Genomic DNA, 27,970 nt, shown 5'->3' with positions numbered 1-27,970 from the left:
CAGAGGCCTCCCCTTTCTTTTCTGAATCAAACAAATTGCATGGTGTCTTTATGGTCATGTTTATGCCCCCCCCCCCCCCCACCACAAAGGGGAGACCTGACCTAGACTTTCATCGTTTGCGTTCAAATAACTCGTGTTGAATTTAAAACACCATTTAATATGATACATCAAATCAATCCTTTCTCATTATAAGGCAGTTATCATTTCGTGGTCGAGCAGAATTTAGCCAAGGATTGTATTTGTTCATTTACAACTCTGAGTTAATTCAGGGTCTTTTGCTGACCAGGATCTTGAAAAGACCATTCAGAGATATTGATCAAGAGTGGTGCAATGTCAACCTAACCTTGTCAGCATTTTGCCAGAGGGACATGATGGGGCCAGAGAAAAATTCAACTGCAGGACAGTCTTAATTGCACCATGGGTTGAATTTTAAGTAGTTTCTTGAATTAAACATGGCAATAGCCTTGCTGAGTACTTCCCTATCTTTGTTCTGCTTGTTTCAATCTGTGCCAAGTGGCTAAAGAAACCTGGCGGAGGACGTTATTAATTCACACAGGCATCATTTGAAGTTAAGAGGCCGTTCTCATTTCCATTTTCTGTGACAGCAAGACTAATGCAGTTCAGGAGAGTTAAAACAAACAAAGCCGTATTTGAATATTGAGTTAAAAAAACAATCCTATCTGGTGAGTTATCACTTCAACATGGCAATTCTAAATGTAAAACTAACATGTATCACACATCAAATATCATACATAACACATGGTTGCTCTTCAAGCGTGAAAAACTGTTAACACAATCCGCATCCCTTCAGCACACCAGAAAGCAGCAGGTACAGACTCGGGGGTGTTGCAAAACAAAAATGTGATACTGGAGCTCTGCAAGATTAGCATCACACTAACACTGTCAAGGTTATGGTTTTGATTCACACTTGGACAACCCATTCTAGTGGGGGAAAAAATAAAAGTGTGCAGAATAATTGAAAGGTACTTTTTAAACACTCGTAAAATAGCATATGTCAGTGAGCTTGACTCACTGATGCTATTAGCACAGTTTGTCATCAGCTATACTGAGACTAATGGTTTGCACAGGTTTATCCACTAGAATTGAAAGTCATCCTCTTACTTGAGTCAAAAAGGCTTTGTGTATCAACTTGTTTTTGATGAGATTATTATTGTTTTTGTTTGTTGTTTTTTTGTGATGGAAGCTTCCCCTTCTTAAATAAAGCAATTATAGGTCTTGCTTACCGATCTTCAAGTATGACAGCTGCATAAATGGAAGACTTGGATTAGATATCAGATGTGAAACCAATATGCTAAATTATGCTTATGGCTTGATCTAGAGTGAAATATCAACAGATATCATCACATATCATCATGGATTAAAGTCCTCCCTCATATCATTTTTAATGATACAGTAAATATGTAATAGGTGAACTGACAGGTTTTCTTCTTTCATTCTTTCTTTTTTTTATTCGACCTTTCTTTACCCAGGGTTGTTTTACTGAGCACGAATGCTCAGCTGTTTATACCAGCTCCTACAAGTCTAGAGTATTCCTTAATGACAGCATATGTATATAAATAAATAGTGCGAGACTTTTCCCTAGAAAATACATAAAATAGCTGACTCTTGTACAGCATTATAATGCATACATAAATAAATAAAGATATACAGACAGACATATGGTCCAGACCAGACAGACAGACAGACAGAAAGCTAGATAGATAGATCTCATGCAGCGTTAAGTCTGATAACAACCAATACCTTTTCTTATCCGTTTGTATTTCACTATTATCTCTATTATAATGAAACTGTGTATTAATAATTCCTCATCATACCGTCCCATCTTGCGGTCACGCAAATTAGTTACCCACGTGATAGCTACGTCATAGTCTCCATCCAATGAGCGACGTCGTAGTGCGCCAGTCGAACGTGACGAGACACGGAATCATGGCGCCCAGGATTCCTGACCTGTGGTGGTAGATCTCCCTGCATCGCGATCTTTTAAATTGTCCTCACGGTCTGAAGCCCTTAACGGATTCCTGGATGAGTAGGCAAAATACTTTCTCATGTCAGTTCTGTTTATCTCGGTGGAAGTGTCGTGGTTTCTTCTTCTAAGTTGGAGACAGATCGACATACATGATGTCTGATATGAGAACATAAACCACGGTCTGGATGTCCTGCTGCTGTTCGGTACGTGGACTGTCTTTATATGAAACTCCCTGAACAGCTTTGTGGTGATATGTGCAAGTTGTTAATGACGAAGAACAGCTAACGACGCAAACTGTTGCTGCTCCTTGGTTTCAGTACATTCAAATTACCAGTAAAGTAGTATAATTAGTAGTATATATAACTATAAGTTATAACTATACATAGTATATAGCCCTAACTGGATAATAGTATACTATAATGATATTAGCTAAGTATATTAGGTTCGTGTATTGGTACATTGGCAGTATGATCATATTTGTATATTTCAATATAGAGGTATAACAGTATTAGTTTAAATACATTGGCAGTATGTTCATTTGTATGATATTTTATTGTGAAATATAACATAATTAGTTTATTAGTATAATGTCCAATTATAATATATTCGAAGTATTCATCAGGTTATTTTGTTTATTTTATTTCAAACTAGCTACGTCATATGGAAATTCCCTTTGGAAATAGGAAATTATTATGTTCTATTGTATTCTGTTGTTATCTATGTAGCTCATCAGGGCACATTTTTTAGAATTAAAACCTTGAACTTCAAAAAACTTCACATTTTATGGCATGCTTTTTATAAAGAGCAAATAGGACAAAGTGTTCCTCGTACCATTTCACTTTATCATTAGTTAGTTTTTTGTTTTTTTCACATTGCCTTCACTTAGCCTCTATTGCGGTGGGTTTGGGCTTGGGTGAGTGATACATGGCATTGACTGAGTATGACGATCGCCACAGGAGAAAAAAAAATAGTATGTGGGATTGTAAAAACTTTAATGAAAAACAGATTTTGTTTCACTGGCTCGGGGGTTTGGGCTTGCTACATGAACTGAAATGTAAAGAATTATGAGTGGGATGAAAGGACATTACTTGACATTTAAAAAAAAACAAGCTTGGGATTGAAGCCTCAGGCACCCAAAATGACCCCCCCCCCGCAACATGTCAGTGATGGACATGGGACATTATCTGTTAAGAACAGCCAAAGGGTACTCCACTCTCAAAGCATGCCCTTATCTGAGCTAGGCTGTGTTCGAGGAGCCTCATGGTGGCACTCTGTAGATGGAATGTGGTGAGTGTTGCTGCTGGGGTTGCCTTTTTATGGCCAAGCCAGACTCAGCTGTGGAGAACCATGTAGTTTTACATCACTTCACTCTGATGCTTGCTCAGGCTGCGCGGGGTCAGCAGACTGAGCACGGTAAAGGGAATGTAGAGGGCACATTAGGTTATTAAAGCTCACTGTAAAATATGACATGGAGTTGTGCCACCAGGATCATTTTTAATAACTGCTAATATGCAGAAAAGTGTTCGGGTTGTCCAGCTGTAAGGCTGTATAATGATTTTGGTTTGTAAAGTTTTTGTACATTTTCTGCCATCAAGACTTAAAACCATTTCACCAAGAATGACGTTAGCCTAGCTATACTGATTAAATAGTTGGACACTTCGTGTTGATAATAAAAACACAAAAAATATGCAGTGCAATGCTGACATATGCACTCAATGTGAATGCTCATTAGTGATCATTTCATCAAGGAGCAACACTAGTTCTTTTATTGAATAAAGAACATGTTGGAGGCATACAAGTGCAGTCTGTTTTTCATTTTCCCTGTTTACATGCACAGAATAGCTCCCAACTAAACAAAGTTCTTGGCTCCCTGTACTTTTAAAAACCACATAACTTTATGAAGCTTGGGTCTCATGGCTATGCTTTGCAGTCATAAATCAAAGTAGAAATCAAAATCATGCAAGATCTGTTTTGCAAGATGATTGGTGTGTTTAGGTTTTCTGTGCACGTTTGCCTTCGATTTTGTGTAGCAGGTTTCTTGGATGATCTTATTTTGAGGGATGGCTCCTGCTTGTCCATGCCTTGAAGTCGAAGTAATCCAAAACAGAGTTAACACAGGCACAGCTGTTAACACTCTTCTGATGCTAGCTTTCTGCTTATATGCTGACCAATTTTACCCTTTTACGTGAAGTGTTTCAAATGTTTCTACTGTCTGCAGATGAGCTGCCAAGAAAAAAAGACCTTTTACTGTAGCTGTACCTAAATACATGACATTGCTTGTCTTGAAAACAATTTTCAGGCACAAACATAACAGACAAACTGTCTTTTGAGTTTTGGCTCATATGAACTTTGACTAGATATGTAATCCTCCCTAACTGTAGGTCATGAGTTCAGTTTCTGGACCAGACGGGCGTCAACTGTTATGGTGTGTGATGAAGGGGCCATGTGTTCCCTTTTGCCTATATAGCTACACCATCAAGGTGGGTGGTGTTTGTGGGAAGGTTAGTCACATGCTGCCTGTGACACTGGTCTCTCTGTGTTTCTCATCCCGTCCTCCCATACCAGTCAGTTTGTTCCCCCACCTCTGCTCTTTTCCTCTCTCCACCCCCCAACATTCCCTCCCTCTCTCTCTTCAGGAGTATAAATTTCTGTCAGCTGTTCTCGGGGGCTCATTGGTAAACACACTGACCGTAAGTTGCTCAATACCCTGAAATACCTAGTCTCTGTGAAAGTGCCTCTGAAAATTGTCACCCTGTCATTCCTGATGATGTCAATAACCAAAGTAGCTTGCAAGATGACTAAACAGGGACTGATAAAGAGCGGATGTGATTATCACACACCCCACTTTTGGGAAACTTGTGTGGTGCACAGTTACACAGGGAAATGCGAGTAAGAAAATGCAGACCTGACTCAGTCAAAGGGATGGCTCATCATCACTATGGAAATGCAATTATCTTCCCAACATAAAACTAATCACTTGCACAGAAGTTAGGATGTCCTATGTCTAATGCACGTCTGGGTTGTGTGCAGAGTAACCCCAGGGGCCCTGTGTGCCCTTCATAAGAGAAGTTTGATCCCTTGCAGAGCAATGTGGACTGCTGCTTTGTTGAACTCTAGTGTGGAATGCATGCTAGGCTTTACAGCATGCTTTTTCCTCTATGTAGCACCAGGAGGTGAATTACAACCTTTAAACAAATCCTTGTAAAGCGAGACCTGTGTATTTTAAGGAGGAATAGTCATCCCCAAAATCTCAGCATGAAACTCGGGTCGGTATTTGTTTAATGGAAGTACATTATAGGATATGTGTAACACATTATGTAAAGACTTTCCAAGAACAAAATACAAGCTATTAATATTGTGATATACAATTAGGCCTACATTTCAATATCGCTGTTGGCTGTAGTTAGTTCTCTTTCACTGTAAATTTGGTCAACAACTGAGCTAAAATCCCCTTAATGCAATAAAATGTCAACATTGATGATACATTGATGAAAAAGCTGTGAATGATTTGACAGAGACTCTTAGCCTAAATATCTTTCAGACTTGAATGTCACACTGTATGTGCATTTTCATTTGTATGTTCCAAATTAAATTATTACAAGATCTCAAAAAAAGGAGATTTAACATCAGAATATTTGGCATCACTTCACAGTAAGGCATTAACAATAAAATAGGCGAGAGAGCAGTATTTTATTGTACAGTTTCAACATTTCCCCTGTATGTATTTACTGTTCTCATATATTAAATCTGAATTGTCTCTTGGCAAACTTGTGTCATTCCTAAGTGATTTGTATATTCTAAGTACCTCAGGTCCAAATGCATCATGTCATGAACATAACATGTATATTCATAAAAGATGCCACACCAATGAGTTGTCTAGTGATTCAGTCTTTCCAAAAAAAGCCCGTGACACATTTTAGTTTTAGTAGTCTGTTTGTCTGCTGTGATCAGTGCAAGGTTACGTCACAGTACTGTGGTGTTTTTACAAGCTGATCAGTGGATATTATGACAGGAATCTCTGTGTTTTGGTCTGCTGCTGTGCTGTTGGTGGTGAGGAAGCCCGGTCTCAGCTGGCTCTTGTCTCAGGAGGACCAGTTACTTAAGGGGTCGAGGGACCACGGAGGCATAACGGGGTGGTGGAGAGGGCGGTAAACACTATGCCCACACAGTCTTAGTCCACAGCGCGTTAGGTGTTCTCCCCAAAATCCCCCCCTCCCCTGAAATGGACACTGCTGGTGTATTTATAGTCTCTGAGCACAAGCCAGTTTGCTCTCTAAACGCGGGTAAAAGGAGCTGGTCGTATTCGCCAGAAGAGCGCTGTGTTTTGCTGTCGTACATTCTTGAACATAGGCTGGAGTTAATACTGTCTCTTCCCACGCCTGGTAGGCCTTCTCAGGTAGGCAGAAATTATTAGATTCTTCTGGAATTGGGTGTTTTGATTTATTAAATCCCTTCATTGGAATCAGTGGTTGCTTTGCCTTCTGTTGGCTGCATTTCTGAAGTAGCTTATTGTTATTGTTGAGCTGATCCATTAATTGTTCGAAATCCCTTTGAGTAGACTCCAGGCTTTCCTCTGGAGACTTTTCATTTGAGATCTGAGTAGTTTAAATGTGGAATTGTGAAAAAGGTTTTAAACGTTCTCTTTTGGGCCCCATTTCTTGGAGGTATTTTTTAAATAATGACTGAACCACATTCTTTTTTTTTTTTACTTTTCTGAACACCATACATACTTGACAAAACAGATGTTTTAGTTAGAATGGTCATGTATAAATGTTCATTGTTTCTATCTGTTTGTAGATGAGAAAGGTATTCTGAACATAACCACCAAAGACTAAGTGACCCAGAGGGAGGAGCGATGGAGAAGCCATTCCTTCAGACCCAGCAATCCACACTGCCCTTCTTTGACACAGCCCATGCCTTCAACCTGCTTCGGGGAATCCATGAGCTTCGTGCCGAACGCAAGTTCTTTGATGTCACCTTGTGTGCAGAGGGCCGTGAGTTCCACTGCCACCGCACAGTGTTGGCTGCTGCCAGCACCTACTTCCGAGCCATGTTTGCTGGGACTTTGAGGGAGAGTGCCATGGACCGCGTGGTCCTGCATGAGGTGTCGGCTGAGCTACTGGGCCTGCTGGTAGATTTTTGCTACACGGGCCGGGTCACTGTCACCCAGGACAATGTGGACCTTCTGCTGAAGACAGCTGATCTGTTTCAGTTTCCCTCTGTCAAAGAGGCTTGCTGCGCATTCCTAGAGCAGCGCCTGGATGTCTCTAACTGCCTGGAGATTCAGGACTTTGCGGAGGCCTATGCATGCCGAGAGCTGGCTGCCAGCGCACGCCGCTTTGTCCTCAAAAACATCATGGAGCTGGCTAAAGGAACGGACTTTGAGCGGTTGCCATGGAAGCGGCTCCTCGAGTTCGTGTCGGACAATGAGCTTTGTGTGGACAAGGAGGAGACAGCCTATCAAATTGCTGTGCGCTGGGTAAAAGCAGATCTCCAAAGGAGACTGCACTACTGGCCTGAGCTCCTCCAGCAGGTTCGACTTCCTTTCGTCAGGAGGTTCTTCCTACTGGCCCATGTGGAGAGCGATCCGCTGGTCTACCTTTCACCAACCTGCCTCCGTATGGTCAGTGAGGCCCGTAGCTTTCAGTCCTGCGAGTATGACCGCCATGACAGACCGTGCCACCGCATGCGGCCGCGGCCCTCCACCGGGCTGGCTGAGATCCTTGTGATGGTGGGAGGGTGCGACCAGGACTGTGATGAGCTGGTCACTGTAGACTGTTACAACCCTCAAACTGGACAGTGGCGCTACCTGGCGGAGTTCCCTGATCACCTTGGAGGTGGCTACAGTATATCTGCCCTCGGAAATGATATGTATGTTACAGGTAAGATGATTATAGGCATTAAACACTTTTCTATACACTTTTCAGTTCTACCTCTGCTTAGGGCTGGGCAATAATTCAATAATATTCTTTTTGTCTTTGAATGGTATAATGTGAAATTTGGGTGTTGTCATATCATGACACAACATTTTGTTGTCTAAACTGATAATGAGACTCTATTACCTAAAATTCTCACAAAATGAGATCTGAAATATGTCAGGCAGTATTATTTGAAAACAAGTTTTTGTTTTATATTGTGTTTTACCAAACTGTTCAATGTGGTGAACCTCAGTTGGATTCTTAAACATGGTGTTTTTACATGCAGATATTGTGATACACTATATACAAAAGTATTGGGACAGACCTCTTTATCATTGAATTCAGGTGTTTCATTGAGACCCATTGCCACAGGTGTATAAAATCAAGCAGCTAGCCATGCAGTCTGTATTTACAAACATTTGTGAAAGAATGGGTCGCTCTAAAGAGCACAGTGAATTCAAGCGTGGTACTGTCATAGGATGCCACCTTTGCAATAAGTCAGTTTGTGAAATTTCTTCGCTGCTAGATATTCCACGGTCAACTGTAAGTGATATTATTGAAAAGTGGAAGCGTTAAGGAACAACAGCAACTCAGCCATGAAGTGGCACACCACGTAAAGTCACACAGCGGGGTCAACGAGTACTGAGGCGCATAGTGCGTAAAAGTCGCCAACACTCTGTTGACTCAATAACTGCAGAGTTCCAAATTTCCTCTGGCATTAACATCAGCACAAAAACTGTGCGCCGGGAGCTTAATGGAATGGGTTTCCATTGCTGAGCAGCTGCATGCAGGCCGTACATCACCAAGCACAATGCCAAGCGTCAGATGGAGTGGTGTAAAGCACGCTGCCACTGGACTCTGGAGCAGTGGAAACTTGTTCCGTGGAGTGACGAATCACGTTTCTGTGTCTGGCAGTCTGATGGATGAGTCTGGGTTTCGTGGATGCCAGGAGAACATTACCTGCCTGACTTCATTGTGTCAACTGTGAAGTTTAGTGGAGGAGGGATCATGGTATGGGGTTGTTTTTCAGGGGTTGGGCTAGGCCCCTTAGTTCCAGAGAAGGGAAATTTTAATGCTTCAGCATACCAAGACATTTTGGACAATTCTATGCTTCCAACTTTGTGGGAACAGTTTGGGGAGAGCTCTTTTCTGTTCCAGCATGACTGTGCCCCAGTGCACAAAGCAAGGTCCATTAAGACATGGTTGGGTGAGATTGGTGTGGAAGAACTTGACTGGCCCGCACAGAGCCCTGACCTCAACCCCATCAAACACCTTTGGATGAACTAGGATGGAGATTGCGAGCCAGGTCTTCTTGTCCAACATCAGTGCCTGACCTCACAAAGGCTCTTCTGGATGAATGGGCAAAAATTCCCACAGACACACTCCAAATTCTTGTGGAAAGCCTTCCCAGAAGAGTGGAAGCTGTTATAGCTGCAAAGAGGGGGACCAACTCCATATTAATGCCTATGGATTTAGAATGGGATGTCATAAAAGCTCCTGTAGGTGTAATGGCCATGTGTCCCAATACTTTTGTACATATAGTATGTATATATCAATATTACATTACATTACAGTCATTTAGCTGATGCTTTTATCCAAAGGGACTTACAATAAGTGCATTTAACGTCCTGTAACAGTCCCAATGATTATCGTGATAATATTTGTCATATAGCCCAGCACTACTTCCTTATTTCAGACTTCAAGAAGTATCATATTTCCTTGAATAGATTTTTTTTTGTATCAGTATTGCTTTAAAGTGTCTCATAGTATCAGAACGTATTATATGGCCTAAAGCATCTTAAATTCTGTAGCGTTTGATCTGAAATGATTTAGACAAGGAGGTATGTATTGATGTTACATCATCTAATGACACATCGCCCATTTACTCTATATTTAAGTCTACATTCTGCTTAATAATGAACAGGGAGAAGAAGACACTGCACAGAGTTTAGTCGCAATGTACACATTGAAAACTCGCATCAGTAGCTCTCCAATCCTGTTCCCTCATTTTATGAAATGGCAGTCAGATTGAGTGCTTATAAATAAACTGCTGGCACTTAAACTAGTTGCTATATATGTGTGACTGAGGCAGGACAGGGTGTGCTGCCAGCGCTGCAATGGTGGGCTTAATGCACTAGAGGCCTTCAACATAATCCATATCATCTTCCTCAGTAACATTGAAAAACCTTCATGTTGACAGGCAGATAAAATATTTATCTTCAATGTGCTAGTGATAATATTTTCAATGTTCATTGAGTTTGAGCTGTTCGTAACATGAGCACAAACTGTCCTTGAAACTTGGAAGAAGGTACTGTGAGTTTATATAAGGCAACTGATTACTTCGAAAGATGAGATCCAGTTGCCATGTGTCTGCACATAGTGTAGTGTTGTAAATCGAAAAGAAAAACTACATACAGCTGTTACAAAGGTTTATTAGTGTTTTAAAAAAAAAACAAAGTAAGTGATGTTGCCATAAAAGCCAAATAGGGAAATAATGTACTCAGTATTAAAAGCTCTTGTTTTGGGGCATCCAGGTAGTGTAGCGGTCTATTACATTACCTACCAACACGAGGATCAGCAGTTCGAATCCCTGTGTTACCTCCGGCTTGGTCGGGCGTCTCTACAGACACAATTGGCCGTGTCTGCGGGTGGGAAGCCGGACGTGGGTATGTGTCCTGGTCGCCGAACTAGCGCCTCCTCTTGTTGGTTGGGCGCCTGTTTGGGGCAGGGGACTGGGGGGAATAATGTGATCCTCCCACGCGCTATGTCCTCCTGTTGAAACTCCTCACTATCAGGTGAAAAGAAGCAGTTGGCGACTCCACATGTATCAGAGGGGGCATGTGGTAGTCTGCAGCCCTCCCCGGATCGGCAGAGGGGGTGGAGCAGCAACCAGGATGGCTCGGAAGAGTGGGGTAATTGGCCAAGTACAATTGGGAAGAGAAAAAAAAAGCTCTTGTTTTGAGAAGTGTGTTAAATGTCTCATCTTACACTGTATTGAAAAGCAACAGAGAGAAAGAGTGCACAGTAAGTTCATTGTTTTTCTGTGTTAGGTGGTTCTGATGGCTCTCGCCTATATGATGGTGTGTGGCGCTACAAGTCCAGTGTCAATGAGTGGACAGAGGTGTCACCCATGCTGAAGGCCCGCGAATATCACAGCTCTTGTGTACTGAAGGGCCAACTTTATGTGGTGGCCTCTGACAGCACTGAACGCTACGACCAAGCCTTGGACTGCTGGGAGGCCCTGCCACCCATGCTGCACCCCATGGACAACTGTTCCACCACCACTTGCAGCGGGCGTCTTTATGCCATAGGCACTTTGACAGGAGAGGACACCATGGCTATCCAGTGCTATGATGCAGACACCAACCGCTGGTCCTTAGTCAACTGTGGTCAACTGCCCCCATGGTCCTTTGCTCCTAAAACTGTCACGCTCAATGGCCTCATCTACTTTGTAAGGTGAGCAGAATAAAGACTAAGGCAGCATCCCTAACTCAAACAGAAAAAAATGTGTTTACAAGGTGCTTTGTGTAATTCTGCTTGAGTTCTGACTTCCGTTTTTCAGCAATATGATTTACAACTACACAAGCAAGACAAGTAAACTCATAATAGAAAGGTAGTGGACACAGCATGTTTGTAGACATCTTGCATTTTTGAATGCACTCTAATAACTGTATAGTTTGTGGATGACTGAGAATGTGAAACAAGTCTTTTGGGTAGCTGGCTGTCAAAACAAACAAAAAAACTAGAGGAGTGCAGTTCAGCGGAGTACAGATCCTCACCAGGCATATCTCCCTTTCTCCAGTGCTCAGACTTGGTGACAAATTACCCCTTAGTTCGCCTACTGGGAGAAGGGAAAATACAGAGGCACTGCCTGCATATCTCCCCTTTTCTGGTGCTCAAACTTAGGCAAATAACCAACTGAGGAGTTAGCGCTCAATTGCGGTGTAAACAGTCTTTTCAAAGGTTTTGAATCACCTTAACCACAGAGGTCCTTGGTCGTACAGTCATAACTGTGCACAAAAGTTACGAGGCTGACAGGTCCAATAGTATGGCAGATTAGCAACGGACAGATACACGCATAATCGGGCTGAAAAATCAGTGTTTTTACTGCTGTTATAAGAGTTCTGCGCAGCGCCTAAGTCGATCGAACGGGAAATATGGGGAAAAAAAGTTTTTAGTATACAGCGCTCAGGCTAAAAAAATCTCCCTAATCGTTTTGCCTGTCAGTCTGTGGATACGCAGCCTCCTAGGGGGACCCTCGCATGAATGCGACCAAGTCTAATATGAACTTGCACTTTCCAAAAATAAAATGTTTGCTATGCGAACATTTTGGTCTAACCCTAACCCTAGGGCTTGTGCGACATGAGGATATATATCGTGTGACAATAGAAAACGTCTGTCATACATATTAAGCTCTATCGTTTATTTCGTTGTGTCGCAAATCACACTCTTTATGGCAATATTTTTCGTCATTTGGACGACCCTTTCCGCTCTTTGCACAGCACGGATGCAGGCAAGAAATTTGCATGAAGGCAATACAAACAAACATGTAGGACGGGGAATGTAACGCAGAACGGAGTAATTACAAACAGAAGGACTCCGACCCGCCAGGACAAAACAAGGAGCTTGTACCTTAAAGAGGGGCTACTTCTATTGTATGGACGTGGTTTGGGTATGAAAAGTTTTATATTTTATACATTAATATTTTATATTTTGTTGTATGCTTAATTGAAAATTTGTGCAAAGGTTCTAAATAAAAGGAGAAAAATAATCAAATATGAATAATTACCTTTTATTTGTCGCGTATATAATTCAAACTGTAATAAGAAATAGACCTTTCCGTGTGGTCATTTTATATAAATTATTTATTCATTGAATTTACAGAAAATGTGCTATATCGTGATATGTATCATTATCGTGATATGACTGACCTATATCGTGATATGAGATTTTGGTCATATCGCACAGCCCTACCTAACCCTGTCTTTATTTTGAAAATATAATAAAGCTGAGTAAATCGTTAACACTTGCGCATGCACAACTCCATCTATGGTTATAAAATAAAATATATAAAATAAAATAAATAATCGTATAAAAATAAAAAAGATAATGAACTTGTCTTGCTAGAAGTTTTAAAAAGTCCTGTTAAAAGCTTTGAAAACTCCACCTATTTTGCTCTCACTTCCGCGACTAACCCGAACACCTAGTCAGATGTGCGCTGAACCCAGCAGCAAGTGCAGCACAAATTGTGTTGTCATGTAGGGGAAAAAGACAGCTCTCCATGTGCCGACAAGCAGGAGGGAGAGCGCATGGCCAAATACCTCGATATGCTTGTGAAACAGCCACCACTTCCGAGTAAACAAAACACAGCTATGTCAATTGCATACATTTTTTTAATGCGTTAAATATTTCAAATTAATTTAAAAAAACTAGCGTGTTAATTTTGACAGCATTATCATTTCCTTCAATAAATCTTTCACGTTGGTGGCTCTCTTTCCCCTGGAGAAGGCTGTATACAGCTGGCTGTGAGTGAATACAGGCTGAGAAAAGCAGATGCCTACTCGCTTATTTTCTTGTTCTTGACCTTTGTTGATAGTAACTGAGAAAGCCAGCCTGACAGGGAATTGTCACCTTACTCGAACATCACACTCAACAGATACACTCTCATTTTAATCTATGCAGCTGTCTGCACCAGCTCGGTGCAGACTCGCGTCTGAGCTGCGTCTCACGGACGTAACTGTGACCTAAAGCATTTATTTACCAAGTCTATTTTTTCCACAATACGTTTGTAAAGACAAGGTTGATGCCCAATAAAAAGAGCAATGAATTAATAGATTTATTTACATTTTGCAACCTAGGCAATTCATTATTTCAAACTTCATGGGTTTATTACAATTTACTCTATATTTTAGGGTGTGATCATTATTTTACCATTTTAATTATTTAACTTTCATCATTATCTTTACTTTTTATTATTTGACCCTTTTTTGAGTTTGGAGGGGATTGGAGAAATGTGGATTGAAGGAATGGTGGGACACACAAACCGCTCTCCAATTATAGTAGTAGGATCCCTGTTGACATTTATTAGTCTTGTTGATATTAGTTACATTACATTATTATATTTATTAGTCAGATTAATCATGCTTCAAGAAAGTGGAAAATATTACATACAGCACGTTGGAAGCTCAGATATTTTCACTGATGGGAAGCTACATAAGCTGTCTTAGTCAATCAAGTTAACTTGAATGCAGCTTAAGCAAGGGTAATTATAGACCTGTTTGTGTTTGCAGGGATGACTCAGCTGAGGTTGATGTTTACAACCCTCAGAAGAATGAGTGGGACAAAATCAGTCCGATGAACCAGGTATGTCAGTGTTTGTATATGGTAGTATGGAATACCTTCTCATAAAAATTGGATTGAATGAGTGTATTTGTTGGTGATTGTTTGTGCCACATTAATCTAATTACATGTGAAGGAATATAAGTATATATCAATCATTGCTTAGCTTTAGCCTATTTCATATACATTTTCTCCTCCTCTGATTCAAACGAACCTCTTTCAGGTCCATGTAGGAGGTAGTGTTGCAGCACTGGGAGGTAAACTATACGTATCTGGTGGCTATGACAACACGTTTGAGCTGTCAGACGTGGTAGAAGCCTATGATACCACCACCTGCACTTGGTCCCCAGCTGGACGACTACCCCAGCCGACCTTCTGGCATGGCAGCGTCAGCATATTCCGCCAGTTCATGCCCCTTGTGGCCAGTGCATTCGAACCTGTCGACATACCTGAGTCGAATGCCATCCACTTGCACCGGCACCAACGTAATCAGGCTCTACACAATCTCAACAACAATTTCAACCAAGACCAGAACCAGGACATGAACGCAGCACACTGAGTTTGGATCCAGTCAGTCCCTCACCCCTCCATAGTACCATTGTTGGTTTAATGTGAATTCAATTCATCGCAACACCAAAGCTGTAAGGATAGAGGAGAATGAGAATGCACTTTGTGGCTGAGCATGAATTTTCTGAGCTCCTTGTAATCTACTCGCCTGCCATGCTGTCATACTGATCAGCCCTCATTTCCCTGAACATACTTGCTGACTAAATGGATTGTAGACCGGCAAGATGTCTCCATGTATGGACTTCTTTGTAACGGCAGGGGATAACTTTGGATATTTTTTTTTAATTTGGATTTTTTTTCTCAATTTGCAGTTTAGAAGAGCAAGAGCCATCATCCATTGGAATCATTAGCATTAATCAGTTTACATTCCAAAACATAAAGCAATTATAATTGTTATCTAGCACTAACTAAGCTTATGGCTTAGTTGGGTTCATAAAGAGCTGATTTGCTGGGAGACAGCGTCCCTACACCCCAAACTGCACTGAGGAATATGCAATTATCGAGTAGAATGTGAGAATAGATGCATGTGATACAACCTTTTCCGAGTTATTCTGTCACTGAAGATAACTTACTGGCACCACCTCTTTTTCTCAATGCCTGGTGTCATCACTTCTGACCCCTGACAGGGCAAGCTGTATGACTGACATAATGTGCATGAGGCAGCATTTTCATAGAAAATCATTTTTATAAATGTTGTGCTGTTTTAGATGTTTACTTATGGATTTATTTATGCATTTGTAGATTGGTAGTGCTTTTTTATAGCAACATGTAACAACAGTAATGACAAGTGGTACGCGTTGGTGGCAGGTCTGCGATCACAACTGGAAGTGCTAAGAATCTCTCAATTGGTTCTTGTGTAAAATAATATTCAGCTTTAACTGAAATGTTTTGAAGTGTCACTTAATAGTAATGCAATATATATATAAATATAATATATATTATATATTTATATATATATAAATATATTATTATTTTATTATTATGTTTTTCGCAGTTTTAATACAAGTTTGTTTTTCATAGTTTTCAAAAAGGCTTGTGTTTTGAAACGTTTTTGTAATTATCATATCCCTTTCCTCAGTGTGGTTATCAAAAATAAAACTGCAGGCAGAACTTCAAGCACAATCTAAAATTGTTTTTCCACTAGGATATTGTGTAGAGGATTGTCAAAGAAGCTTTGACCTGCACTCATCCTTAGGAAAAAAAAATACATGTGTGCCCTGATAAGGGCTCATCGAGCGATATCATCACGTAAGTTTGTGTGAATGCAAAATGATCTAATTTATGGACTCTGGAAAAAACTTTGGCAAAAAGACCATTTCATGCCAATTTTCCCAAGTCTGCTCACAATATGCACATTGATCAAAGGTGGCTTAATTAAAAAAGAACAAAAAAACAGTCACAATACAACTACACAAATAACCTTAATAGGCATGCATGTCACTTTACCAATAAAAGTATGAGAGTTATAACCCAGTCTGATGTGAGGTGTCAGAGTTCTCGTTAAACTAGTCCTGATGTTTTCTGGCTCTGTAGCTTATAGAGTCGACTGCAGCTTGAGGTAGCATTGAGGTTAGGGAGGTCCATTTCTGATCCATGGAATTGTCAGAACTCAGAATGGCCTCAAACTCTAGTGCCATTGTCCCTACAGAGCGACGGAACTCATTCCCTGCTGGGGCTTACTTCAATTTAACACAGTTAAATGGCTTTTTTTATGAGTTTCTTGAGATGCTGTGGGGGGTGCATTTTGATGTGGTGTTTGGTCATGATTAGGCAGTGATCCGTCCAGCATTCTGCACCTCTCGTGGCCTGGGTCAGCAAGACATCACCAGTGTCAATACGTCTTGTTATGATATAATCCATCAGGTGCCAGTGTTTAGATCGTGGGTAAATCCAAAGTGTTTTGTATATGGTCTTCTGCTGAAACAGTGTGTTTGTAATGGTGAAGTCATGCTCTGCCCAGAGTGTTAGTAGCCTCAGACCATTTGCATTAACCTGACCAACCCCATGCCTACCCAATACTCCACTCCATAAACTACCATTGTTCTTACCTACCCTAGCATTAAAGTCTCCCAGAAGAAGGATCTTGTCCTTTTTTAGGATATGATGAAGTGCCTCATCTACTTGCTGATAGAAGCTGTCCTTCACTCCATTGTCAGATGGTAGTGTTGGCGCATATGCACTTAACAGAGTGGCATAGCATGCCTTTGCTAGGGGGATATGGAGGGTCATTAGCCTCTCACTTAGTCCAGTGAGTGTTTCAGTAAGGCGGGGTAGAATGCAGTTCTTGATTGCCAGTCCAAAACCATGCTGATATCCGCCAGGGGGACAGCCTCTCCAGAAAAAGGTGTACCCTTCCCCTTCCTCTATCACGGGGCCTTCACCCAGGAGCCTGGTTTCACTGACAGCAGCGATGTCCACATTGTAGCATCTTCGTTTCTCAGCAATCAGCGTGGTCCTTCAATGTGGCCTGTTGCCATCATTATCAAGGAGAGTCCTAACATTCCATGTTCCCAATTTGAATGGGGGGGAAAAAATACAGTATAATTTAACTGAATAATAGTGTGATAATGATGACTATTGTGGAAGTTGCGAGAAAACAGACTTCTCTCTTTGACTACACAATGCATGTGTTGTTTTTCTTCTTTTTTTTAACAACTTTTTATTCAAATTTTTCAAAATATTTGGAAATACGTAATAAAGTATTATTTAACACGTAAAATATAAAGCCACCCTCCCCTTTTCCAAACCTCTGATCTCTCCAACGCATCCTTCCATTCTGTATCCCTACCCAGTCCTACCCCCAGCCCCACCCCAGCAGGCCACAACTGCCCACTGCTAATTCAAATAATAACAACAATGGCAATAATAAAACAAATTACATAAAGGTGTAAATTTCACAAAGGAGCAAGAGAAAAAAAACATAAAAAGTAAGAGAATGGAATCATACATACAGCTACACATATTAATCCACACATTCGTACATTCCTCCATACAACAATTAAAGCACTATGCATCATTCCAACTTGTTATCCCCATAACAGTAGTGAAATAAAATATAAATGGGGGTCCACATTTTACTGAACTCAGCCTTGTTCCCTCTTAAAGTAAATGTAATCTTTTCTAGTTTTAGATGGAACATGACATCCCTTAGCCATCTGGCGTGGGAAGGGGGTTTGGGGTTTTTTCCAGTTGAGCAAAATAAAATGATGTGCTAGCATGCAAGTAAAAGCAACTTTAGTAGAGATATTTCTTGACCAGATAGCATTCTCTGGTTTTACACTACAAATGGCGGTCAGTGAATCTGGTTAAACTACTACATTGTAGGCTTCACTCAGAGATGTGAAAATTAAACCCCAGAATGTATGCAGACAAGGGCATGACCAAAACATATGGTGTCATTTTTCTTTTATTTGCACACCCTACTCTCAACAAACATGGTGCTGCATTATCATGGCTACCCACTGAGTTCTTAAAGTCAACACGTCAACTTAATACAACAACAGGCTATGATGAATTATGTCCATAAATCCATTAAGTGTTCACTACACACATACCCCAGAATTCATCATAACAGTGGCGGCATGGTGGCCCAGTGGTTAGCGCTGTCGCCTCATAGCAAGAAGGTCCTGGATTTGAACCCTGGGGTTGTCCAACCTTGGGGGTCATCCTCTTTGTGGAGTTTGCATGTTCTCCCCATGTCTGCGGTGGGTTTTCTCCAGGTGCTCCAGTTTCCCCCACCATCAAAAAGACATGCATGTTAGGGTTAATGCTCCTGTCTGTGCCCCTGACTGAGGCATGGCAAGATGAACTGGAGTTGGTCCTCGGGCACTGCACGGCAGCTGCCCACTGCTCCTAGCTACACAGCTAGGATGGGTTAAATGCAGAGCATAACTTCCCCACGGGGATTAATAAAGTATATCAAAATCAAAAAAGGGGGGGTTAATTTGGCGGGGGCCAGATGGCCCGCCCAGAATGGCTCTGCCGAGCGGGGACCGGCGCTCCCACTGGAGGGGCTTTAGGGACCCTGCAGCAGCATGGGCGTAGGGTGGGGATGGAGGAGCCTTGGGGGCCTTGTTAGGGGGTGGAAGTAGGGTAGGAGGGCTCCCCCACCACGGGGGCTGGGCCAGTCCAAAGTCCAGACCAAGTCCAGGTGAGCCGGTTTGAGGCAATCCACAGAAATGCGCTCTGGCTTGCCACTGACATCCATTACAAATTGCTTGCTCCCGGTCTTCAGGATGCGGAACAGGCCATCGTAGGGAGTCTGCAGGGGTCCATAGTGGGCGTTGTGGCAGATGAGTGCCGACTGCAGACTTGCGGGGGCATGAGACTGTGGGAGGCCATGTTGTGAAGTGGGGACCGGTGCGAAAACTCTGGCGTTATGCAGAAGCGTGGTCTGTTGGGCTGCAGACCAGGGAGCTGTGGTGTTGGGGACGAAATCTCCTGAGACCTGTAGCAGCTGGCCATAAACCAGTTCAGTGGATGTGGGCTGGAGGTCCTCCTTAGGGGCAGTCCTGAGGCCCAACATGACCAACGGCAGCCTGTCGACCCAGCTGCTGTCCTTGAGGTTGACTAGAAGAGCATCCTTCATAGAGCGATGAAACCGCTTGCACAATCCATTTGCCTGCAGGTGGTATGCAGTGATGCAGTGGCATATCACCCCTAGGCTCTCTCTGACTGTGTTCCAGAATTCAGACATAAACTGTGAGCCCCGGTCAAAGGAGAGGTCAGATGGGGTGTGAAACCAGGTGACCGAGGTCCCAATAAATGCCCGGACTACTTCGGTGGACATCGTTGACGACAGTGGGACAGCTTCCGGCCATCGCGTGGTCCTGTTCACCATTGTGCGGAGGTAAGTAAAACCATGGGAGGTGGGCAGGGAACCCACTGGGTCCATGTTTACGTGGTCGAACCTTCTTTCGGGCACCAGTAACTGCACCAGGGGTGTGGCGGTGCATTTTAGAGTGCTGGCACTCCATGCAGGTGTCAGCCCAATCTCTCACATCTTTTTTGAGCCTGTGCCAGATGAACTTGTCTGCCACCAGTCTTTGACATGACTTTTTGCCTGGGTTGGAGAGGCCAGGTGGGGAGGAAAAATGTATCAGCCTTCTCGGCCAGAGCCCAGCAGTCAGTGATGGTGGTGTTAGCCAAAGCATCCTGTACCTGAGAAGGCAGCTGCCACAGAAACAGTTGAACAAAGAGGAAATCGGGCTTGTGCTCTCCCAGGAGATCCAGCCTCCTGTCCATGAGTTCAGATGGCTGACTGTCACCGAGGCCTTGTACAGAGAAGAGCCGGCTGGCCTGCTAAGCATCAGAAAGTGCAAAATTTTTCGACAGGTGAGCCTTCCGCTTCCGGTGTGGGAAGATGGCAGTGGGAATTCACATTTGCAGCAGCCTCACCCAGTACCAGTGTGGGAGGATGGCAGTGCGAACTTACGTTTGCAGTGGCCTCGCCCAATGCCGTCCATGCAGTATCTTTGTTTGCTTCTGCATCTAAGTTGTCTTCGTTTGATGGCTGGGAGAGCTGGCACAGGATTGGCTGGGAGAGCTTGATCTACTGTGTCCTGTGGGCCCAGGGACCATGGCCCTGCCTGGAGCTGCGCCCGAAGAGGAAGCACCAAGGGTGGTCTGACAGAACGCAGAATCAGGGCAGGCTAAGTTAACTGCTAGCCCATGCAGACTGGCAGTTCCGATAACACCAAGGGCGGTCTGGCGGCAGCCTCGCCTGGCATTGACTGTGTTTTTGGTGTCATCATGTCAAGTGCAGGGAGGTGTGTCGAGGGTGTCTGGCTGGGAAAGCTGGAGTTGGATCGGCTGAGGGGACCCTGGTCTGCTGTGTCCGGTGGGCCCAGGGACCACGGCCCTGCCCGGAGCTGTCCCTGAAGAGGAAGCACTGATGGTGGTCTGAAGCAGCGCCGGCTAAGCTAACTGCTAGCCCATGCAGACTGGCAGTTCTGACGGTCATCCTGGCTGGCATTCACTTTCTTGGACAGTGCAATTTTTTTTTTTAATATATGTGTTTTTGTAGTTTGGATATATGTGTTCTTGTAGTTTGGATATGTGTTTTTGTCTTTGCGTTACACTGCTGTGGGCTGGGGGAGATGATATTTCGTTTCATTTCATGTGCACAGGTGCATGAAATGAAATGACAAATAAATGTTCCTCACTGAGTGTCTCGTATTTATCCCTGCTGCGGAAGATTTTTGAGGAGGCTTGCCACTCTGGTTGCTGTTGAACTCCTGAGGGCCAACACCACATAATAATATTTTGTGGCATCCACAGCATTTTCCCGCAACGCAAACTGCACTTCTACCTGGGCGAACCAAGCCAAGGCTGAGGACTCCCAGAACTCCGGCAGCTTGAGAGAAACTGCATTAGTAGTCATGTTCTTGAAGAGCTTTCTCTGGAAATGTCCAGCAAATAAACGTCGGGGTCACCAGTGTGGAAGTTACAAGAAAACAGAGACGAACAACTTCTCTCTTTGACTGCACAACACGTGTCTTTTTTCTTTTATTTGCACACCCCACCCTCAACAAACATGGTGCTGCATTCCAATGGCTACCCACAGAGCTCTTAAAGTGAGCACACCAACTTATTATGACAACAGGCTATGGTGAATTATGCCCATAAATCCCTTAAGTGTCCACCACAGTATAATGATATTAGCTAAGTATATTACTATCGTATGTTAGTTTTAGTATTAGTACAATGGTAGTATGGTCATTTGTATGATATTTTAGTATAAAAGTATGACAGTTTTAGTTTATTAGTATAATTTCTAAGTATAATATACAGTGCATCCGGAAAGTATTCACACCCCTTCACTTTCCCCACATTTTATTATGTTACAGCCTTATCCCAAAATGGATTAAATTCCTTTTTTTTTCATCAGTCTACACACAATACCCCATAATGACAAAGTGAAAAAGGTTTTGTAGAAATTTTTGCAAATGTATTAAAAATAAAAAACTGAAATATTGCATGTACATAAGTATTCACGCCCTTTGCTATGACACTCAAAAATTGAGCTCAGGTTCATCCTGTTTCCACTGATCATCCTTGAGATGTTTCTACATCTTGATTTTAGTCCACCTGTAGTAAATTCAATCGATTGGACATGATTTGGAAAGGCACACACCTGTCTATATAAGGTCCCACTGTTGACAGTGCATGTCAGAGCAGAAACCAAGCCATGAAGTCAAAGGAATTGTCTGTGCACCTCCGAGACAGGATTGTATCGAGGCACAAATCTGGGGAAGGGTACAAAAAAATGTCTACAGCTTTGAAGGTCCTGAAGAGCACAGTGGTCTCCATCATTCCTAAATGGAAGAAGTTTGGATCCACCAGGACTCTTCCTAGAGCTGGCCGCCCAGCAAACTGAGCAATCAGGGGAGAAGGGCCTTGGTCAGGGAGGTGACCAAGAACCCGATGGTCACTCTGACAGAGCTCCAGCGTTCCTCTGTGGAGATGGGAGAACCTTCCAGAAGGACAACCATCTCTGCAGCACTCCACCAAGCAGGCCTTTATGGTAGAGTGGCCAGACGGAAGCCTCTGCTCAGTAAAAGGCACATGACAGCCCGCTTGGAGTTTGCCAGAAAGCACCTAAAGGACTCTCAGACCATGAGAAACAAGATTCTCTGGTCTGATGAAACCAAGATTGAACTCTTTGGCCTGAATGCCAAACGTCACGTCTGGAGGAAGCCAGGCACCTCTCATCACCTTGCTAATACCATTCCTACAGTGAAGCATGGTGGTGGCAGCATCATGCTGTGGGGATGTTCTTCAGCGGCAGGAACTGGGAGACTAGTCAGGATCGAGGGAAAGATGAATGGAGCAAAGTACGGAGAGATCCTTGATGAAAACCTGCTCCGGGGCGCTCAGGACCTCAGACTGGGGCGAAGGTTTACCTTTCCACACGACAATGACCCTAAGCACACAGCCAAGACAACGAAGGAGTGGCTTCGGGACAAGTCTGTGAATGTCCTTGAGTGGCCCAGCCAGAGCCCAGACTTGAACCCCATTGAACATCTCTGGAAAGACCTGAAAATAGCTGTACAGCGAAGCTCCCCATCTAACCTTACAGAGCTCAAGAGGATCTGCAGAGAAGAATGGGAGAAATACCCCAGATATAGGTGTGCCAAGCTTGTAGCTTCATACCCAAGAAGACTTGAGGCTGTAATCGCTGCCAAGGGTGCCTCAACCAAGTACTGAGTAAAGGGTATGAATACTTATGTACATGCCATATTTCAGTTTTTTATTTTTAATAAATTTGCAAAAATTTCTACAAAACCTTTTTCGCTTTGTCATTATGGGGTATTGTGTGTAGATTGATGAGAAAAAAAAGGAATTTAATCAATTTTGGAATAAGGCTGTAACATAACAAAATGTGGGGAAAGTGAAGGGGTGTGAATACTTTCCGGATGCACTGTATTTGAAGATTTTATAAGCAAATTTTGTTTATCTAATTCAAACTGGCTACGACATATGAGGTTCCCTTTGAGAATATGAAATTATTCTATACTCTTCTGTTCCATTATATCATATTCTGTTTTGTATGTGGCTCATCAGAGTACATTTTTAGAATCATAACTTTAAAATTCAAGAAACTTCAAATTTTAAGATAGGCTTTTGATAATGAGCAAATAGGGCAGTGTTGCTTTTACCATGTGACTTAACCTTAGTTTTTTTTCCTTTCACATTGCCTTCAGTTAGACTCTTGCGGGGGCTTTGGGCTTGGGTGAGTGATACATGGGATTGACTGAGTGTAACTATTGCCACAGGGGAAAAAATAGGATGTGGAATTGTAAAAATATTAATGAAAAACATATTTTATCACTGGCTCACAGATTTGGGCTTGCTACATAAACTGAAATGTAAAGAATTATGGGTGGGATGAAAGGACATTACTTGACATTTAAAAAAACAAGCTTGTCATCGAAGCCTCAGCTGTATACCAAATGGAGCATATCAGTATGGGGGCACCCCCTATAACATGTCCGTGATGGACACTGGAGATTATCTGTTAAGGAGGGACGACATGGCATTAACATCCGAAGGGTATTCTGCTCTCCTTATCTGACCTAGGCTACGTTCGAGGAACCTCATGGTTAGGGATGCATGATGATGAAATTGGCACACCATCAATATCGGCAGATAAAGGCTTTAAAATGAAATATCGGCATCGGCCCGAAATGCTGATATGACAGGCCAATAAAATTACGCTTTAATTATGCGTACACAATGCGAACCATTGACCAGGCACAGACGCGGTGCATCACGTAGGTGGGGCGCATAGGTGCCAATTTATGTTTTTGCCTATGGGTGTCCCAGTTAGGTGAATACCACCAAGGTGATGATTGTCACAAAATCACTTTTATTGCGCTTGCTTTAGTAATCATTGTGATGTAGGTTTACTAGGCTGCTGTCGTGTGTTGGATGAACCGCAACGAAATGTGACACTGCTTTGCTACAAATTTTAACAGGCTACACCATATCAGCACACAGTCTTGTTTATTTATTAATTATTAATTAATTTATTTTTTTGATTGGCCTTCCCCGCGGGTGCTCAACCTTTTCGTTGGGTGCTCAAGCACCGGAGCACCCACAGGATTGGCACATGGTGGGGCGAAGTTTTTTTTACCTGCTACATCAACTGTGTCTATGTCGCATGTGGTTTCCTGCTGGCCGTGTTTTCTGAGGATAGTTGAAGTGGGCTACTTTGGAAAATTGGTAGGTTAAGTGGCAAATGTTTTAACTGGTACTGAATTAATTAACTAGATCATTTTAAATACAGGATCATGAATACACACTGATTTGACTGATTTATTTTAATGTGCAGTTAAATAAACCCCACAAGGTTGCATTGTTGTGTTGCATTACCTCTGGTACAATGAGGTATTTATTTCAATCAATTTTAAACAGATTGTATTCATGTTTTACACACTCCTATGTAGTTTTTACCTGTAGGAGGGCTGTGTAGCCACATGTAGAGGGAAGAAAAAATAGACCAGCCATAGAGATCAGCAGTGCGATGTCCATGCGGGTGCGTATGGCTTCCATGGTCAGTGTAACAGCGTCAGAGACTTGATGGTCTCTGTAATTAGGTGGAAAAAATATGCATATATCGGTATCGGCAATCAGCCAAAATGAATGGGAAAATATCGGCAAAAATCAAATATCATGCATCCTTACTCATGGTGGCACTCTTTAGATGGAATGTGGTGAGTGTTGCTGCTGGGATTGCCTTTTTATGGCCAAGCCAGACTCAGCTGTGGAGAACCATGTAGTTTTACATCACTTCACTCTGATGCTTACTCAGGCTGTGTGGGGTCAGCAGGCTGAGCACGCTAGAGGGAATGTAGAGGGCACATTAGGTTATTAAAGCTCACTGTAAAATATGGCATGGAATTTTGCCACCACGGTCATTTTTAATAACTGCTAATATACAGAAAAGTGTTCGGGTTGTCCAGCTGTAAGGCTGTATAATGATTTCGGTTTGTAAAGTTTTTGTGCATTTTCTGCCATCAAGTCTTAAACCATTTCACCAAGAATGACGTTAGCCTAGCTATACTGATTAAATAGTTGGACACTTCGTGTTGATAATAAAAATACCAAAAATATGCAGTGCAATGTTGACACATGCACTCAATGTGAATGCTCCTTAGTGATTATTTCATCAAGGAGCAACACTAGTTCTTTTATCGAATAAAGAACATGGAGGCATATTAGTGCAGTCTGTTTTTAATTTTCCCTATTTACATGCACAGAATAGTGCCCAACTAAACAAAGTTATTGGCTTCCTGTACTTGTGTCATGGTTATGATTTGCAGTCATAAGTCAAAGTCAAAATCACAATACATCAACTCTCCAGCCTCAACCTCAACATCTCTGACCACCTGGCAATCACTGTGGACATTGATGTCCCTATCCCCATCTCAAAAGTCAAATGTATAATATCCTTCAGAAATCTCAAATCTATCTCCCCCTCAGCTATTTCTGCCTCTCTTGCCAGCACAATGTCTGCCTCCCCTCCCCTGCTGTCTGATAATCCCTGCGACCTTGTCAGTTATTATAATGACTCACTCTCCTCCTGTCTTGATCAGCCGGGCCCCATTAAAACCAAAACAGTCTGATTCACACACTCAGCTCCCTGGTATACTCTTGAACTCCGTCAAATGAAATCCTGTAAGCGGCAGCTTGACAGACTCTCCAAGAAAACTGGTTTAACAGTGCATCTCCAAACCTACTCAGACTACCTTCAACAATACAAAGATGCTCTCATCACAGCCCGATCCATCTACTACATACACCCTGGCTACACCAACTTGGGGTTGGTGCAGAAAAGAGTGCCAACGTGGGGTTGGCTCTTTTCCACATTAAACAAACTTCTCAAACCCAGTGATAATAGTACCTCCAGTACCTTCACAGTTTACAAGTCCAGATATTTCCTTTCATTTTTCCAATCCAAAATTGACACAAACTACAGCAATCTGACCACCTCCCCCACCCTCTCCACCTCCCAACCCATCACCCCCCTCTTTACCACCCAGCCCCTGTCACAGTTCTCCCCTGTGTCCCCAATGGAACTGTCCAACCTTACAGTAGGAATGAGAAGCTCCACTTGTCTTCAGGATCCCATCTCATCCAATCTTATTAAGGACAGCTATTTCCTCACTCATCACAGAAATCATTAACTTCTCCTTCACCTCTGGCTTAGTCCCCCATATACTTAAACTGTCACCCCATCCTCAAAAAACTCAGCCCTGATATCATGAGCAACTTCCAGCCCATCTCCAATCTCCCCTTTCTGTCAAAAATACTGGAACCATTGTCACCTCCCAACTCACTGTGTTGTCACCTCATCTCCAATGACCTGTTTGAATCATTTCAACCTTGTTTCCGCTCACAGCACAGAAACGGCCCTCCTTAAAATCACCAATGACCTCCTCCTCTCCTCAGACTTTGGCCTCCTCAGCATTTTCATCCTCCTTGACCTCACTGCAACTTTCGATACCATCTTGAATCTTCCCTCAACATCACTGGTACTGCCCTTTCCTGGCTACAGTCATATCTCACAAACAGACTGCATTTCGTTAGCATCAACAACTGCACCTCATTCACCGCTACTCTGTCCCAAGGCATCTCCCAGGGTTTGGTGTTTGGTCCTGTCCCGTTCATCTTTTACATGCTCCCCCTTGGTAACGTCATATTTCATCGTGGTCTCCACTTCCACTGCTACACCGATGACATCCAGCTCTACATCTTCACTAAATCCATCAACACTAAAACTTAGTCTGACCAACTGTGTCACTGAAATTAAATCATGGATGCAAACCAACTTTCTCAAACTAAATTGTGATAAATCTGACATAATCATCATTGGTCCCAAATTCCTTACCAAAACCACTCACAATGTCTCCCTCACCATCGATCTCGCCACTCTGTCTCTCTCCCCACATTTTCGACAGCAACCTCTCCTTTGAACACTACATCAATCAAATCATATGAAATGCCTTTTTCCACCTAAAAAACATACCTCATCTCTGCCCGTCGCCCTCCTTCTCTAATCCGTGTCTTCATCACATCCAGAATAGACTACTGCAACAGCATTCTCTACAGCTCATCATCCAAAGTCCTAAACAAACTCCAGTACATCCAGAACTCTGCTGCTCACCTGCTTACACACTCCCGCGTCCACATCACCCCTGTCCACCAGAATCTCCACAGGCTCCCTGTCCCACAACAGATCCAATTCAAAGTCCTCACTCACAAAGCCTTCCATAACTAGGCCCCCTCCTACCTCACTGACCTGCTCCTTTCCGCAGCCTTTGCTCCTGTAGCAGCTGTAAGATGGTTGCTCACACACTGAAGAGCACCAGTCACACCAGGATTCAGGCTCTGCACATTTATTCTACAGAAAGTAGCATGGGGCACAGTCAATTCACACATAGTGGCAGGCTGTCTCTCACTGCCCATTACAAGAACTGCTCGACTTTTTTCGTTAAAATATACGTATAACAAAATACAACTATAAATAAAATATGTGCTAACTTAAAGAATGTTTGTCCTTACAGTGGATACACATGTATTTGAAATCAGTAGTTAAAGTAAAAGCAAAAACAAAAATAAGAAGTAAAACTAATGTTAGGCTAATCGTTTAATG

The 27,970-nt window shown here is 42.7% G+C and overlaps 1 protein-coding gene across 2 annotated transcripts; it reads left to right on the top strand.

Annotated features, from left to right (window-relative positions):
- Positions 1-1,830: 1,830 nt before the first annotated feature.
- klhl21 (kelch-like family member 21) lies at positions 1,831-16,284 on the top strand. 2 transcript variants are annotated; one of them, XM_056273472.1, is made up of 5 exons: positions 1,831-2,190; positions 6,785-7,869; positions 10,956-11,361; positions 14,196-14,268; positions 14,468-16,284. In XM_056273472.1, exons 2-5 carry the CDS (start codon positions 6,843-6,845, stop codon positions 14,801-14,803), a joined length of 1,842 nt encoding a protein of 613 aa, XP_056129447.1. In that variant the 5' UTR covers positions 1,831-2,190; positions 6,785-6,842; the 3' UTR covers positions 14,804-16,284. The 2 variants fall into 2 exon arrangements, with proteins under 2 accessions (XP_056129447.1, XP_056129448.1); XM_056273473.1 differs by lacking the exon at positions 1,831-2,190 and adding an exon at positions 6,105-6,383.
- The last annotated feature ends 11,686 nt before the right edge of the window (positions 16,285-27,970 follow it).

Source organism: Lampris incognitus, chromosome 2 (genome assembly GCF_029633865.1).
Source record: "Lampris incognitus isolate fLamInc1 chromosome 2, fLamInc1.hap2, whole genome shotgun sequence".
Lineage (NCBI taxonomy): Eukaryota > Metazoa > Chordata > Actinopteri > Lampriformes > Lampridae > Lampris > Lampris incognitus.
Note: the sequence above shows the minus strand (reverse complement) of the source record. Positions and strands in the feature narration are given on the sequence as shown.